An 18,135-nucleotide genomic window follows, 5' to 3' on the forward strand; every position below is an offset into this window, starting at 1 on the left:
TCAAAAAAAACTTTGCCACGCCCACTCTAACGCCCACAACGCTTAAATCTGTCTACCGCCGGTAGGTGGCGCATTTCAATCTCGCTTTGCTGCTTGCATATCTCCATTTTCCTTTGGTCCCTTTAGCTGAGTAACGGGTATCTCATAGTCGAGGTACTCGACTATAGCGTTCTTCCTTGTTTTTATTGCTATTGCATAAAAAACATTGTTTTATAACATATCTGCAAACATTTTGGATGTGTTTTATTTCTGAGACCTATAAGGTTCCCATTATACCATTTAGCTCAAGAGTTTTGAAACCTTGGGCGACTCTCCTCTATCTGATTTGCTTTGGCTTACAATCGTGGTAAAGCTTCCAAAATAAGTTAATTTTGTATTACGCATAAAATAGCAACATATTTTCTGAGCTATATTTAAAGTAAACCTGTTAAGCCTGTATGGATTTACTTTACGAGAAGGTACCATCACCATAAAACGAGAACAGGCCCATTTCATGATAGTAGCTCCGCTATTATTATTATTTGCAAATGTGAATTAAGGACTCAATCTTGGATTTGTAGGTTGTCTGATGTGAATTTGAAGGCTTTTTCTAAACATAATCCATTTTCAGCTGCCGACCATAAAATGGTAATTTTTGATAATTTTTTCTTAGTTGCAAAAACCGTTGGCATTGTGGGCGTAACCACACATATTTTACTTACTATATATGTATGTAACCCAACATACTCTTAAAAGCAGATTAAAAATGTTGTAAAATATAGATCTCTGCAATAACTTATAGCTTGCCACTTTAGAGACCCAAGAAATTCACTTGCCGATAACTAAAATACTCATGATTCGGCTTCTTAAAAAATAAATAACGACAAAGCACTTTGAAGGGGGCATTTTAAAATGAATATTACTCTGGTTTGGACTAGATTTTGACTCCGGAACTACAACTCTGAGCACCCTCTCATTTGTTGAGTGCCGAAGTTCCTGCCGTATCTTATCTAATCGGCAGCTACCCGTTTTTAATCGTTATTACTTAACCATAACAGGCTTTGGGAGGGTGTTGGTGTCTACTGATATTTGACTAGGGTTTCATTTCACAATTTCGTTTGCAATTCCTTAATCCCACTTCACCCGACTATATATGTATAGAAGTTTTGAATGTGTACTACATTTATTTTTTTTAGCATTTACTATTGGACAACTGGCTACAAAAGCGTTTGTTTAATGTTTTCAATACAAAAGTGAACATTCTTTGTGTGATTTATTATTTTTGTTAATTAAGCAAATTTTACGATTAAAAGCCACTTAGTTTCTCACGTTTTTTGCGGTTCCAGATGCCGCCACTGCAATCCCCCACATTGCGAGCTGCACTGCAGCTCCGAGTGACTGGGACCGAGTGGAGCACCGGGAACGGAGCAGACCCTGCACTTATGGAATAATTAACTAAATGTTATGAACAGAACTCATAGGTGGATCGAGGGTACGGCCAGACGTATGTGCGCTGCCCTACTGAGCGATGTTAGACTTGATGACTTCCTCCAGACGCGAGGCGTTGGCTCCTGCGAATTCCTCGACCTTGACGCCGTTCTTGATGAACACGAAGGTGGGCATGCTGGAGATGTTGTACTCCATGGCAATATCTTCACAGTTGTCCACATCGATCTGTTGAAATGGATGGTTTAGTAAGGGTTCGGATTTAATGTCGTGAATAAAAGTGTCATTCAATACTCCGCAATGTATGGGTCATTCATATTAAAAATATACGAGTTTTCTTCGGGAAAAACCAAAGACTTTAGAAAAGAGTATTCATCTAAAGTATCGCTCAATGAGAGATCAAAATAAATCGAAATTTTTTAAAGTAATGGTGATAATACATCAGACAGTAACGAAATTAAATGAATACCAAGTAAACTTTATATTTATATTCAGAACCATTTAGACTGGAGTTGACAATCTCTATGCTATTGCTCGAAGCCTTGGCTTTCAGAACCCACCTTCAGGACGACGACGTTGTCGGCGTACTGCGTGGCCAGCTCAGCCAGCTTGGGCGAAATCATCTTGCAGGGTCCGCACCAGGTGGCGAAAAAGTCCAGCACCACCAGCTTGCCGGATGCCTGCTGCAGCTGTCCATCGAGGTCGTTCTGCAAATGGGAATTGAAATTGTAAGTTAGTGTTATCATTCAATAATATCATCACACATTAGCGCTATTGATTTTCCACTCCCCATGACCTGTTTTAGTTAATTTTCTCACAGGAGTACGTTTTTCAAAAAAAAAAATTATTTGGGGTTATCTAGCTTTGATCCGATAGGATTCCGTACATAGATGTGGAAGGGGTTACCCCATCATTATCGGGGACATGTGCGCGATAAGGCGGTTCTGTTCTGACACAAAGTTGTCAGACATCGCCAAAGTTGCCAAGTTGTAATCAGGCAGTAATCACCGATTGACGGGTTCAATTTGTGTGCCTCAAAACTATGTACATATAAGAAAACTTGTGAATTTGGGGTATTTCATTACAATTTCTGTATATTACCGAATGACCCCAAAATCAATATTTCAAGAATTTCGGAATTTTATGTATTCTGAAAGGTGTGGTGTGGGCAGTTCCGGGCCCCTTTCGCCCACCCATTGTTCTGCCCATGACACGTTTTCCCAGTGACCTTTAATTAATTGCTGGCGATGGCAATCGCAGAACACATGCAAAGGAATAGCTCTAACGAAATTGATGATTTCAAACGAAAGGCGAAACCGGTTTGCCAGAATTTGCATATGGCATACAGAAATTTTATTTTGAAACAACTTGATATTCCCTATAACATTTTTTATGCACGCTTAGATCATTTCCATAGGAGGCACTTAGCTCAAGATGATTAAGCGACAATTTATTTCTATGACGATTCAAACGGATCTTTGTTTTTTCCCATATCATTGACTCATGCAGTATTTCAAAATATGACTAATAATAAAAACCTACATTAATGATAAATCTATAAATATATCTGAATACCACATTTGAGCCCGACTTGTTGATAAACAATGTTCTGGGAGTTTCTAGCGGTTTTTGATAAGTACATTTTGGTTTGTGAATATATTTTCGTGTGGCTTGTGCTGTATAAAATTAGATCGCAGGGGGCAATGTTTGAGAGTGTTCTATATATATAAGTGAATATTGGGAAATAAAATAATCAGAAATAGTTTGAAGTATTTACTTTTATATATTCCTTGGCGATATATTTGTATTAATGAACAGTTGCGCACGACCGGTTCTACGCTCCCCGCGATTCCTTCACTCTTCTCGAGATTCCAGCTTTTTGTATGGCGCGCAACTTCTGAGTGCTGAGCACACCCTGTGCTGTAGCAACTATACCAATATTTCTAACCAACAAACCAAGCCTCGACCACGATAATGAATTGCAAACTCATGCCAGACGGACAAACACACATACTTCTAGATGACCATATAGTATATCTTGGCACTATGTCAGATAGTCAATGGAGGAGCCCTAGCCAAGCGGTTAGGAAACTAAAAGAATTCAGTTTCCGCTGGGAAGCGCTCTGCGGTCCATGGCATGATATCATTGTCATTATTTCGCTATTCGAACTTTCTCGTCTGAAGTCCGCTTTCTCGCTCGTACAGTACGTGAGTTGAGTTCTATTTGTGTGCGAGCGTATGGCGAATAGCGTAAAAAATCTAGTCACTCAGAATGAGTGGGTAATTGGAAAGCTACAAGGCCATATTTTCTGTCACCGAGTGAAAAAAAAACACTGAATCTAAAGGGTCAAGGGTAGGGGTCATCGGGTTACCCAATAGATAACACACAGATCCGGTTGAAATGACTCACCTTGTCTTTCACCTGGTACACCATGTTGGATGGGAGTTGTGGTTTGGATTCGGAACCGGTAGAAATGTACAAAAGTTACTTAATTAGCACTCGGGCAGCTCTTCACACCACCACCACGCAGCTATATTTTTTTCAACAGAGCGCGATGCGGTCGCTTTTATAGATTTTATTCTCCCGCTAAATGTCTCTCTCTTTAGAGGTGTCAAAACATCGATGAAAACATCGATGCATCGATGTTTTTGAAATTTTCTAAATCATCGATGTTTTTTTTCAACCATCGATGTTTCTGTGCCGTCACTATTAAGAAAAAAGGCAAAGGAAAGGTACGTAAAAGAGCAGAGCCAGGAGAAAATTTTTAAAGTTTGCCTCTTTACCAAATCGACCCTTTTCAGGGCTACATAATATTCATTAAAGAGTTGCAAAGCATATATGTATATTTTGTGTATAAGTGAAGATACACTTACAGTTATTGGTGTTTATTTAAAACACACATGTTAAATGCAACTTAAATCATTGCAAATTACTAAAAACAAAACCAACAAAAACAAAAATTAAAAACAATAAGAAAAAAGCAAAAACATTAACATTAACATAAAATTATGTGTGTGGTGTGTCTGTGTGCGTGCCCGCTGTTTGTTTTCGGCGATCGCCAACGGTTTTTTAAGTGCAATTTGGTCAAAATTTAAAAATTTCTCCTGGCTAAACTAAGCGCGTCCCCAAAATAATTTTTACATCAAAATTCATGATTCATCGCCCTCTTAATATGGATTTATGTTAATTAGTCGGTTCGTTCCGGCCTGACTATTTAAAAATTACCAAAATTTAATTTTAATTTTTTAAAACATCGATGTTTCATTCACAGATTCCGGGTTGTTGACCAGGAAAAGTCGCGAGGTGAGTTGGCAGGTCTGTTTGCAGGTCTATTAAAAGGAGTTGGCAGCACCTGACCGATTGCCCACATCGCTATCGATAACCTTAAGTGAAATAAGCGAGGTGGGCTGATCGAAACGCAACTCTGCCGGCGGTACAATGCAGGGGCGATAGGGGGCGGTAGTAAAAACCGTTACATGCCATGGTAAATAAACGGACTATGGTGAATTGCAGTGGTTCAGTGCGTGATTGGTAGGGGGCGCTTCTATAAACCGTGAGAGACAACTAGAAACATATTTTATCTACAGTATCTTACATATATTTTACACAACTGTCTTGCACAGGGCGACATCTACAACTGGTTTACAGAACCTCCCTAAAAAGTCCGTTTGAAATTGTTCTTTTTGAAATTTTATTTACTTTCACAAATCAACATGTTTCATAATTTATTTGCCGGGAAAAACAATGAGAAAACGCTTTAACACTACGCGTACAGATGGAAATTAAGATTTCACAACTTATCCTAATGCTATGGTTCTATGCCTAGTTATCGACTATGAGTAATCCTCCGGTGACCGGAATCGTTAAGTACTATTCAATGGGTTACCGATGGGGCGAGCGCTGTCGTCGCCGCCGGGTGGTGCAAGTGGTGGTGGTGGTGATGGTGGTACGTCAGCGTGGGCGGTGGTGGCGGAGGCGGTGGGTGTCCTGGGGGCGGGGCCACTGCCGGAACACTGGATCCTCCTCCGGCTGATGGAAAACCACCTGCTGCTGCCATTTGTTGCTCGTAGCTGGAGTAGTGATCATAGTAGCTGCCGTATCCGGTGTCCAAGCTGTTTCCGGTTGCGCTGTTTCCCGGTGCCGTGGTGGTTCCCGTATCAAAGTAGCTAACTCCATTGTAGCCACTTCCGCTCTCGTAGTAGTGGTGACCCGTCGTCTGGTTTCCTCCGAACTGCTGGTGGGTCTGCTGGTGGTGCTGCTGATGGTGCTGCTGCATCTCGTACTCCGCCTTGGGACTGTAGTAGTAGTCGTAGTTGTCCTCCACATACGGCTGAGTTTCCACGGTGGCATTGTACTTTATGGTGGCCGGCAGACCCGATCCTGGTTCGCCCTTGCAGCTGATCTCCTCCTGACCGCCACCCAGGTGCTTGATCTGCGAGTAGTTAATGAACTCCGGTTCCGGAGTGGCCAGTTGCGGACTGGACTCGTAGCCGAGGGCCTGACACTGGGTGTGCCCATGCACGGGAGTAGGTACTCCCATGGAGTAGCTGTTTCCACTGGAGGATTGCTGGTATGCGGCCAGTTCCGAAATGCTGCAGGTGTAGGGCAAACTGGGGGATTTGCTAGGTGCCGCTGTCGCCGCCGTGGGAGTTGCATGGTAGATGGGGTAGTTGTAGGTGATGTGCTGGTGGTTGACCGTGAAAACATTTGCGGCTGTGTCACAGGGCGCCGAGGACTCTGATCCACTAAGAGGCCAGGAGTTGGTGCCGTAGTTCGAGGACTGCGATAATTGGTGGCTCCTAGCTGTGGTGGTGTCCTCCAGATAGCTGCAGGTGCAGTGGCTGTAGGTGGTGCACTTGCCGCAGGCTAATAAAAAAATAAAACATATTTAACAATACTCCAATCTTGTAATTTAAAACGCGATTGATTAAAATCATTGTTATATTTGTTAAAATAAATAAAGAACAAAAAAAAATTACAAACGCTCAAATATCAAAAGGAGTTTAAAAAGTACGAGAGTACTTTTATACAACTTTCACGACTTGACCTGATAGATCTTAAAGCTTGAACTTCCATGATCTTACATTGTGCACATTAATTTTTTTAGTTCTTGAAAATGTTAACGATTTTTTAGTCCACAGTTCAGAGAATATATTTAAGTAAATCAAATATTAAATTACGTGTAGGCTACAATTATTAAATAATTTGATTCATTCAACTTATAAAGAATTTCTAATGAAGTGTAATCTTATGTGCACCAAGATAAATCCTTGATATACCCAATTTAAATTAATTAAGAACTTATAAGCTATACGGTATAAACTTACCGTTGTACTGGTATATATCCAAGGCAGAGTGACTCAAAGCATTGCTGGCAGCAGGACGCTTGAGGACCTTGCTTATCAGACTGTGTTGTTGCTGCTGTCAGGGAAGAATAAAAACATTTAATATTTCTAGGAGACACAAAAAATATTGAAACCCACCTTCACCTGCTTGACCAGACCCGCAATGACCGACTTCTTGGCCCCTGATCCATTGGCGGACTTTCCCCCGAGCGGCACCCTGCCAAAGGCCCTCTTGGAAACGCTGGAGTTCTTAGGATCCGGACGCAGGTGGTCGTGCACTCCCTTGGCCTGGAAGAAGATGGCGTTGCCGGAGTGCCGCCAAAAGTGGGTGACCGGATAGCCGCAGTGACCGCGACAGGGCTTGATCTCCAGTCTGCCGCCGCGACAGCTCTTGTTGGGACAGGCCTTGCCCTCCTGCTTCCGCCGTGCCTTGTCACAAATGGCCGGACGCAGGTTGATCTTGGATCCGTTGGGCAGGGTGCAGTGCTGGGAGCAGACCAGGACGCCCAGGCAGCTCTTCTTCAGGATGTTCACATTGTGGTTGTTCGTGTTGCGCATGGCCCAGCCGGAAATGTGCTTCTTGGCCTCCTCGTTGTGCAGCGAGTAGATGTGCCGGACGTGGCCATCGCTCCACTCGTTGAACTCGTCGAACTCCTGGTCGGGCACATGCGGCACAATGGCATCGTTGATGTCCCATTCCCGTTTCCCCTTGCACGCCGACGATGCCGGCATGGTCATGGAGCCACCTGCCTGCTGCTGACCAGGACTTGGACCCGGAATGGCACCCTGACTCTGCGGCTGAGCGAAATGGGCGTGCTGGGAGTGATCGGGCTGCTGTGTGAGAAGTTGCTGCGTCTTGAAGGTGTAGCCATTTCTGTAAGGGATTAGGAGTACATTTAATGGGAGTTGTGAGCTTATTCCTATTTTTACTTTATATGGTAGAAGTTTTTCTATTACTTTTTGGTTAAATAGGGGAATTTAGAATTAGCCACAGTCTTACAGAGAGCAATATGAATTGGATAATCTATAAACTATTTTCATGTAGGTATGGTTACTTTCAGGCCCTATACACTTGAACTTTTGAAGCTTAAGTTGATAACTCGAACTAACTTAAAAAGCAAACACAGACGCTTTGATCGGCAGAGTTTTTATACAAATCGAACTAAGCATTTTTTGAATTTTTAATTTAAGTTATATAGGAATTGTATTCTTAATAACATTCAGACAAAAACATTAAAATATGTCTTCAAAATCTGAAAATGTCTCTGGAATGTTTCGTTCTAATAAATAATTAATCGTTTTCATTATCGAGTAAATAAATAATCCTAACGATTTTTATTCTATTAATGAAATAAAAAATCCTATAGAAATTTAACATTCTTTGTCCTACAAATCCACTTAAAACCCCTTTGATTTTGTGGAATTCTATGTTCTGAGTCACAGTTTGATCCTCAATATGATACCCTTCTCAATTCCACTCTTAACCTGAAGTAAAATCTTTAAGTGATCCATTTAACTGTGACTTAATCGCTCAAGCCTAAGCATCGTTTAAGGAATTGAAATCCAATCTTAATTGCGCCCTAATCTGTTTAGTAGGGGGTCAAAACCCCTCAAGGCATGCCAATCAAATGAAACGTTTGTAATGTTTATGAGCGCCATGAAACGCATAGCTCTTTGGGCCCTGTTTAAAGGGCTGGTACCGTTAGCCCCAAATCTTGTTCGGGAGGTAATCCAAGCTGGTCAGCATCGTAATTCGAGCGCCATTTGAGTTGGCGGGGAAGTCAATTAAACCGACACTCAAGCCGTGAGTCAGCTTCGACTTGCTAGACTCGACGGCCCTCCATTCCATCAGCCGAGATTCTCCATGTGTGGGAGTTATTAGAGAAGAGACTCGCTCTGCAATTAGCAATAAATTTGTTTGGATCGATTTCGGGCCGATGGGTCCCCCAAGCGTTTTTATGTGTACTTGGAAGTCAGCAGGTTGCACGCTCTCTAACACCAAATACCTGTGCCTGGGCTGGCCTAAGATGGTCGCTTGGTGGTCTCTGGGTTCCCCAGATTGAACCTGTTCGTGGTTAGTGGCTCGCTTTGTTTTGGGTTCGTAAATTGACTGCTCGACACTTCGGGGCGCTCGTTAGTCGCGCTTATCTGATGCTGATAGCGTCTCACTTCGTTCCCGATCTGTGTTTTGGGTCCCCTCCGTCTCAGTCCTGGGCTCATAATAAGTTTGTCACCTAGAAAATATGTCTCTATAGATCGGAGGGGCTGGGGTATCATCAGCTCTTTGACCCTTTCACTCGAGCGCCGCTCCGCCTACGACTGTGTGTGGTCCGCCGGCTCTGCGATCCGAGATCCAAGATCCAAAATCCAAGATCCGAGATCCAAGGCACTCCCCGCGGCTCTTTGGAGCGGACTGGAGCGGAGTGCCATTAACTAAGCTGTGGCCCATGCCCAGCGTGATAATAAAGCGTTTGAATCATTTACATTTTCCCCGGCCCTGCCTCTGACCTCCCCCGCTGCCTCTTTAGCGTTTGATTTGTGGCCCATTCTTCATCTCAGATTGATCTGAGGTGCTTGTAAGCTCAACACTTACGCAGATGTTTGGGTTTAACGCGTGTCAACATAGACTCAATGGGTTCTGATTAAGAATAATTGGAAGATGTGTAGTTCAGGCATTTTTGAGTCATTGAAAGGAAATGAAAATGGGTAAAGAAAAGTAACAATTGTAACAATTCAAGTTCGAACACAACATTACTAACGTAACACCTTCGGATAAAAAACTGTATTAAAATAATTCTTTTAAATTGTAAGAAATGTAATTAAACACGAAATTGTAAGTTAAGGAATCTTTGTCTTTATAAAAGGATTATCTTAATAATGTCAGCTAAAAAAGTATTTTAGAATCATTCACATCTTCTCATATTCTATATTCTATTTATAAGTAATTTAGATATGGAGCATAACAAATTCATGGATATACATTAAATGAATATAAAAGCCAATAACTATTTAAAAACAGTTTTTTCATATACTCGTATATAAATCTTATTCTGAACCATTTTGTTAATAGGAGGTGAAACATGAATAAAAGCTTATACAAATACCGAATAAGCAGCCTTTCATTATACTTTTAATGTGCACCCCAAAGTGCATGATAATCCGTTATTTTTAAGCCTTCTTTTAAAACTAATCCTATAAGTTCTCTAGGGACTTTCTGATTTAAAAACCTTAATTTTTTAATGATAGTACCAACATTTTCATTTAAATCTGAACAAATATGATTACTTTTCTACCAAACTTACATTACAACCATATTCCAAGTGCGACAGCTTCTTTAATCCAGTTAAGCGGCGGTGTATTAAAAGTATCCAATAAACAGTTATCTGGGCTCTTAAACGAGTGTTAAGCGACTTGAGAGCACTTCAAGATTGCACCACTTGAGCATTGTAATCCAATTAGGCGGCACTTGTATCGACTGGTCACTTGTGCATATCTCGCGAATAGCCGTCGCTAGTTGAAGTTCCTCGGATCGGATTGGATTGAATTGAATTGCGCACGCGACGCCGACGACGAGAGTTAAACCGTGAGAATGACGACCTTTTCGCTGGGCCCCGAAAACAACCTGCAGGGCGGGATGTGCGCGCGTATCTGGTAGATACGAAAAACAAAAGAGCAGCGGCAGCAGCAACGGCAGACAAAAACAAACTTCGGCGAGCGAGTGGTGCCAAGTTTTGTCAACAAAGGAATGGTATTATGGCTCTGGCTCCACCTACAAAAACCAACAAAATGCCAAAGGAGGCGGGGGAGCGGGAAAGCGGCGGGGAAAGCGATGTTCAACGAGCCACCCGCATAATTTGCCAAAAACTCCACGCAGGCACGAAGAGGAGCCGTCGCAGCTGGCAGAGTGGTAAAACGTATCCGTCAGATACATTGCCTTCCAGTCAGCCACTTACTTCCAGTCGCTCCTCGACTGCGATTGGTCGGATAAACACACGCACGTTTTCTCTCGCTCTATAGAGAGAGTTTCTCAAGTTCTGGGGATGGAGGAATTTTCGTGGCGGGGACTACACACTCGATAAGCATCACAGAAATTTAATTACTTATTATGCCGCTTATCAGTCCCCATTGTTCTGTTTAATTCTGTTCAAGGATACGCCAACAGAAAGCAATGGAAACCTCTGGGAGAGCATAGATATTCAAGGGTTTATCGTTGGCAGATTAGTGGGATGATTAATGGACTGGGTAATGTCGAAGTATTTCGTTAAATATGTATTGTACGTTTAACATTCCAGATTAAATTTATTCACATTCCTTTAAAATACCATTACATTATTGATATCATTGCTATTGCTATATTGAGTAGCTCAAATGATAGGTTACTTTAAACTAAAAAAGTAGAATTTTTAATATAATTTAAAAATTACATTAAATTTAAAGAGGAGTTAATATTAATATAACTTGTGATAAGATTTTGAAAAGTAAAAAAATAAGAAATATTATAAGACATGTTAAGATAAGATAAAAGTAAACAATTGATGATATTAAAGTGTTGTTTTCTATATTGCATTTGAAAATGTGCATTTCATTTGTACATTAAATTACAATTTAATAAAACAAATACCTAAATTTTTTATGAAGCTTGTTATTGTTAGCATAAACAAATTTTTAAACGAATTTGAAAGTCTAGTTTAAATGAGAACATTTTTTCCACTTCTCCCCATCCAAACTAACTTTTCTTTGGTCATTGACTTAAAGGTTAGTTGCGTTTATTGGGGGCAACAACATGAGAATTCAAAAGTGGCAACAATATCAGGGCCAGATCAGCCAGAGGGTGATGTTTTTGGGGGCGGGGGCACTGGGTACTTCTGGCCTAATGCTTGCTGCGTCTTTTGTTTTCACCTGATCGGCCCGCATCGCCATTTGGGCCAAAGTTACAGGCCACAAAAAATAAAATACAATTTATGCGTCCACTTGGTAGCACACACACAATTAACAGGCCAAGAAGAGCAATTTAACAGGGAGAGAAAAGGAAATGGAGGAGCAAATAGGCGTTAAAGTGAAAATTGAAAATGCCGTTGACAGGAAATGTAAATGGTTACAAAAGTGGCAGCGACCAGTGGCAAACGGTGCAACTGTTGCTGTCCCTGCTCAGCGACTGTGACCTGTAATTAAAACTGGGATGGGGATGGTAACGGGGATGGGGATTGGGCCCCGAAACTCTGGGCAATTATAGGGGATTGGGCCTGGAGACGCGTAACTACGCGGTACTACGCGAACGACCTGGAAATGGCTGCTGCTGCTGTTGTCGCTTTAACGCTCCACAGCAAATGATACGGGTGACAAATACATGTACGAACCGAATACCCACCAGAAAGTGGTAGAAATATTCACAATTTTACAACTAGCTAAACAGTTTCCCCCGAGTATCTATCGCGATCCGGCTTATCGCTCGGCTTTCGGTTGCCTGGCAGCTGCTGCGATACGGAGTTTTCGCAATTAATTACCCAACATTATTTTATAAGCATGCCTTGTTTAATGTAGGTACACACACCCGGTGTGGTCCCACCTCGAAGTTATAGATCCAGAGTCACGCTGGGATCGGGCCGATCTCTAATGAGCGCGTGCTCCGAGAGCGCCAAGCTCCAGCTGTTCCAAGAAGGGCCTGTCATTGGGGATTCATTGTGTTCCAAAAATATTCCACAATTTGGTTTTTGGCGCGTCAAATTAATCATCGATCTGTTAAAATAAATAAAAACTGGTGTACATTGTAATGGATTTCGAGCTTTCGACCTAAAAATGTTAATAATTAATTTGCTGGCATGCACTTGGGGAAATTGATAACAGTTTTGAATCAAAATTTTTAAACTAAAAAGTGCTAGAAAAACATATGTTATCATATCGTACCATATACCCGCGATCCTTAACCTGCCTAAACTAAATTATTCATGAAAATATAATTGGAATCAGGTTAATATTAATTGTTATTTTGCGATAAAAACGTAATCCTTTAAACTATCACTGGAAATTGAATGTAATGAAAATGATTTCACACGTAATCTGAATATCTGGTAATATAAAATATTTCAAGAAATTGAGGTAACTGCTTTCTTCTTAAATTATAAGGTTAATCTCAAAATTTACAAGATTTATGCATTGAGAAAAAGCATTGCTTCATTGAGAAAAAGCTCTTGACAAAAATCCAATCATAGCTCACCCTAATTAAGACAGAATTCCGAAGTCAGCCTTAAATATTGATGACCCCTATGGTGACTGCACAGATATTCGATTGTTGACACATTCCCACAAAATGTTTCTTCGACTGTAGCTTAATCTCGGACCACAGGGAAGTGTGACTTTTGTGGCACCCAGCAAAGACAAAGACCGAAGGCAATTTTTCCATTTACGCAATTAATTGGCCGTCACGCTGGGAGGTCCGCTAATAGACCAAGTCACAGACATACATATATAGACCCTAGAGCAAAGCTCATCGCACAACTACGCCGGATTAACGATTTGCCCATTGACTGATTGATATCCACTCACATCACCCACAAAAATAGCCCAACAACAATAACGCGAACAAGAGGAATTGATTTTTGAGAAATTTTGACAAATGTCTGGGGAGCCCTCGACGTGTTAGGCCAATGCTAATGGCCCTCTTGGAGTCGTGGTCTTATAAATGAGCTCGATTAGAACCCAATTACAAGGGTGGAATGCATCGATGGCCCCAAGACAAGACATCTTCCCAGCCGAATTACTTTTGATCGTAAAATTATGACCCATAAATTTAATTTTATGACTTCTTTCGCCTAACAGAACAATCAAAAAACCACAAAAAACGGAAGAAACAGGAAAAAAAGAAGGAAGATATCAAAAGTTGCGAGTCCCAAATGCGGTTCGATGTAAGGCAGGTAAGGTGCCAATATTACGCAGATCGCGGACTATAATTTTAGCACCGGAGGTGCTTAAAGACCCTGCCATTTCCTCATCACTCAAATTACCCGAAATCGCATCGCTGCCGGAGTCGCGCTGTCCTACACTTTAATAAGCTAAATGGACTGTTGAAAATTCGGCACGTTCGCGGCGTAATCAACCCGGCGAGTTGGCTCCCGACATCGTCATCTCGTCATCCTCCCTCCAAATTATTGTTTGCATAATGAGCTTGGGGCGGGATCCCATTTCGGGCCTAATGTGCTCTGCTCATGAGCAGCTTGATTGGGATTGGGGGACGGCCCTACGCGCAGTGGTGTGTCAAGGAACTCGACCCTCATAATGGTATCGAAGATGGAACTGATGGATACACATCGGGAATGCTTGCACTTGCAGTTAGATGCCTCGGGCCCTTAGCTCTTTATTCTGAGAGAGTATTACTTTATTTGGGGCCAAAGCGCCATTTAAAAACAGGCATATTAAATTTTAGTAAGGGAGTATGGACTGTTTGTTATGGAAACTAATGATGGCCAATTATTCATAAAACTACTACCAATAAATCATATATTACAATCTAATTGTCAAAAGTCAAATATTACTCCATTTATGTTTTATCTAAAGATTTTATAGACAATATTATGCGAATCTGTTAAGACCGTTGGTATATAATCTCTATCCATTTTTCTATAATGCAAGAAATAAACGACGTTTGCTTGGAATATATTTGCAACGTTTAAACAGCGAGTTTCTGTTCTTGGCCCTTGTCCCGATCAAAATCTTTATCTAAAGCCCATTAACTAAAAGCCAATGCTCCTGTGTCCCAGAACTGCGATAAGATAAGCCCGACTAACTGGGGGGTGACGAGATCTCAGCTTAACTGGATTTCGATTTCGTTTGGCAAACCAGAAATTCGCAGCTGCAGATGGCCTACAATTGCGAACTGAGAAATCTCTGACCAACATCCCGCATGTGGAAGTAATCAAGTCATCCCATACCAAACCATACCATCCCGTTGAGATCCCAGATCCCCGATCCCAGACCATAAGAGACCCAAAACTAAACTCAGACGACAGCGGCACGCACGACTTGACCTGCCTCAAGAGCAGCTGAATGGGATATAGGACCGGGGACCGGGGATCGGAAATCGGGGATCGAAGACGCCAAGAAGTAAACGGTCCGCATAACCGTTTAAGTTAATTACGATTATGATTACGATTATGATCATGGCATGAGCTTCAGTTTGAGCTTGAGCCTAACTTATCAGCCCATCAATGGGGGATTACAGAAATGAAAAGTGCTGCGTGCAGTCGGCGGAATCAGAATATTGATATTCAATTAGTGTAACTGGGTAACAGGTGGTACGGTTAAACCAAACGAAGCGGCCCAGAACGAACCAAAGTAAATAATACCAACAATTAATTTGGTTTCGGAAATTATGGGCGTGTGGATGCAGGGCACGTAGATGGGATGGCACGGGTTAACTTGGACCCACTCCACACCATGCACACTCCACTTTTCAAGCAGACCACGAAGAGGAAGTGGCTAAGACTGCGGCAAGCCGCCAGTTCAACAGCTGCACTTCTTCTGGCCCAGAGTTATGCTGGTCCTTGGCTCCTTTATACCGCTTCTTTCCCTTTTTCTTCAGCCGCTTCAGTTGCTCTGACTAGACGACACTGGAAGATTTAAATGCCTTTGGGCACTGAGTCTCCACCTCCAGCACGTGCTCAGCATTCAGATTCGGATACAGATACAAATTCAGCGCGAGCCTCGAAAGGTGCAAGCTAGAAGATACAAAACGAGAAACTCCCACGATCATTTGGGCATCGGACTCAGCCCACTCGAGATTGATGTATTGATCCCTCCCGGGATGATCGATCATTCTACCGGCTGGGATTCGCCCCCGCCCCCTTTTCAAAGTGCTCGAGTCCAAACAAAGCCACTGACAATTGCCTTTGACAGTTTTTACCGTTTCACCCGATTGCTGTTTATGTCGCCGATTATTTCTGCTGCGGATTGTGCGCCTCTTTTTGCATATGCGGATTTCGAGGCAGGATTCGAATTCAGGGGAGTGATTGATTTCGGACAGTCAGTCAGTTCTTCAGCTCATCAGTTCATCAGTCGGGGCAGCTGTTTTGGCAGGCAGTACTATCTAATGGATATTTAAATTGCATTGTTCAGAGATATTGTCGACCGAGTGTTAACAAGAATGTAAGAAAATATCCAGAAAGTTGATTAAAAAATATCTGAAATTATATTTAAATCTAAATTTAATGGTTACTCCATAAAAATACATTTTTACTTAGATTTTAGATACATTTTTTTAGTATCCTGACCCTACAGTTACTTTTGAGGGTACTTTCATTTTTAGGAACTTACATTATTATAATACAACACTAAATTATTTTTCAATTTAAAAATACATTTACATTTAAAAACCAATACCAGCTAAGCACATCTTGTATATGAAAATAATAAATTTGCAAACGATTTCAACTTCGTGCAGAATGAACACCAAATTGTTTTATATATTCATATTTTAGCTAGTTGTCCAAACCATAACTAACATACGATTTGATGCACTTTATTCTTTTACCATTCCCGCATAAACCTTTGCACCTTTGTCGCGTGCGGAGGCTCCATCAGAATCATAAAAACAGCCCAAACAAATCCCACTAATTAACAACAGAATCGCGGGCGTATTATCGCATTCAAATTAGCAGCGGACACACCAGGCAAATAATAACAATCGAATAGAAGACCAGAAATGCATGGCGAAATATTTGGCAATTTTTATGTGGAATTTGTGGGCCCAAAAACAGTAGGTAAACAGCCAAAACAACGAGACAATGAAGGGAGCAGCAGCCACCACGATTTTGTGGGCCATAAATTACTCGAATCATTTGGCCCAGAACGACCTCGTCAGCAGGACACTCGGAAAATGCAACTGCAACGAAAAGGCAAACATTTCATTAGTCAAAGTACATTTATAGGAGGGGTGGGGAGGGGAGGTGAGGGTTGAATAGTAAGAGTACCACTCGCAAAACAAAATTCGATGCTAATTTCGGGCTAATAAATTATGCCTTTTGACAGTCATGCAGAACGGGATGGATCTGTGCTTGCCAATTTTATCTTTCGATTTCCTCACTGATTGCTATCGCTGTTTTTCCATATTGATTGCTATCGGTGATTTCCAGGGATTTCTTTTTGAGGCCCACACACAAGTCACTTCGCTAAATGTCAGGTAATTAAATCAGAGTGGAAATTAAGACTCTAACATTTTTATAAGGAAAATCCCACAAAATCACCACGGGTCGTCTCGAGAACTCCGTGGCTTGGCATGCTCGGCAGGCGATATGTTTGGCCCGAGGGCAATTGCACACTTCACACCTCGAATCCCACATCTCACACCCCGCCTCGGGAATCCTCAGACTCCAGAGTCTAGAGTCTAGAGTCTGGAGTCCAGAGCCAGACGCATCCTGTGGCGCATGGCAAGACATCATCGTCGGTGTTTGGTGTCATTAGCGTCAGGCACTCGGAGGCGTCTGCCTTGGTCGCCACCTGCCGGGCCCGTGCCTCGACTGACGTTACAATTACCTGGTAATGCGAGGCACGATGACGACGACCGCAGAACTACAAAACAACACCCAAGAAGCCGAGAAAATGTCACCTCTACGTGAGCAGAACCAGAGAAGATGCAGCTCCTCTTCAGCTGCAAACCAGTAGAGTCATCAATTTTCAGTTCCCATCTTCTCGGTTGTGAGTTCCTTGTGGTCTTTGAGAGTTCTTAGCCCCTGCGGCCCAGATATTATTTGTTAAAGTGTATAGTAAACAAACTTGTAGGAGAGATCAATAAAGATCCAAATATATCCTTAACTTTGTTACCATATTTAAAGAGATTTAACTAAGAACTATTATATTTGGAAAAAAGAAAAAACATAGTGAAATTTCGATTAAATTATTATTTTTCTTAAAATATTTCAAGGTCTCTTATGTTTTACATTATAACAGTACTGTGTTCTCTTTAGAACCGAGGGAAACTCCGTTTTATTTCGGTCTTAAATTAATCATAAATACCAAATTTCTTTACTATACTTTAAGATCTCTAATATTAAACTTCATAAACTTTTATTAACCATTAAAAGAATCGAATTATGTTAAGTGTGTTTAGAGTACACGCGATCAGAACTCTTATCTTTACAATGCGTATCGCAAGGGATGTTAAAAACTTCCTTCAATCGTAAATGTGATAGTTTCCCTCCCAAGTATTTGGTTCCCATTGAAGATCGGAGCATATTTATTGGATTACTTCGTCAAAGAGTGGAAAACAAAGCATTTTCACACTGCCCTGGGCGAAAACCCTGGGTGAGAAGCAGCTACCAGTTCCCTTTCTTCCCGAAGAGACCAATATAAATCCAATTAGCACGCCTTTGTCTG

At 41.6% G+C, this 18,135-nt stretch overlaps 2 protein-coding genes across 2 annotated transcripts; both read right to left on the minus strand.

Annotated features, from left to right (window-relative positions):
* Window positions 1-1,157: 1,157 nt before the first annotated feature.
* LOC119548147 (thioredoxin-2) lies at window positions 1,158-3,993 on the minus strand. The gene is made up of 3 exons (XM_037855247.1): window positions 3,836-3,993; window positions 1,986-2,132; window positions 1,158-1,653 (listed from the first exon to the last, which is right to left on the minus strand). Exons 1-3 carry the CDS (start codon window positions 3,857-3,859, stop codon window positions 1,498-1,500), a joined length of 327 nt encoding a protein of 108 aa, XP_037711175.1. The 5' UTR covers window positions 3,860-3,993; the 3' UTR covers window positions 1,158-1,497.
* A 1,307-nt stretch (window positions 3,994-5,300) lies between these two features.
* Window positions 5,301-10,084, minus strand: LOC119547887 (transcription factor glial cells missing 2). Its single transcript, XM_037854924.1, has 4 exons — window positions 10,074-10,084; window positions 6,910-7,645; window positions 6,754-6,844; window positions 5,301-6,292 (listed from the first exon to the last, which is right to left on the minus strand). Exons 1-4 carry the CDS (start codon window positions 10,082-10,084, stop codon window positions 5,301-5,303), a joined length of 1,830 nt encoding a protein of 609 aa, XP_037710852.1.
* Window positions 10,085-18,135: the final 8,051 nt, after the last annotated feature.

Source organism: Drosophila subpulchrella, chromosome 2L, assembly GCF_014743375.2.
Source record: "Drosophila subpulchrella strain 33 F10 #4 breed RU33 chromosome 2L, RU_Dsub_v1.1 Primary Assembly, whole genome shotgun sequence".
NCBI classification, from domain to species: Eukaryota; Metazoa; Arthropoda; class Insecta; order Diptera; family Drosophilidae; genus Drosophila; species Drosophila subpulchrella.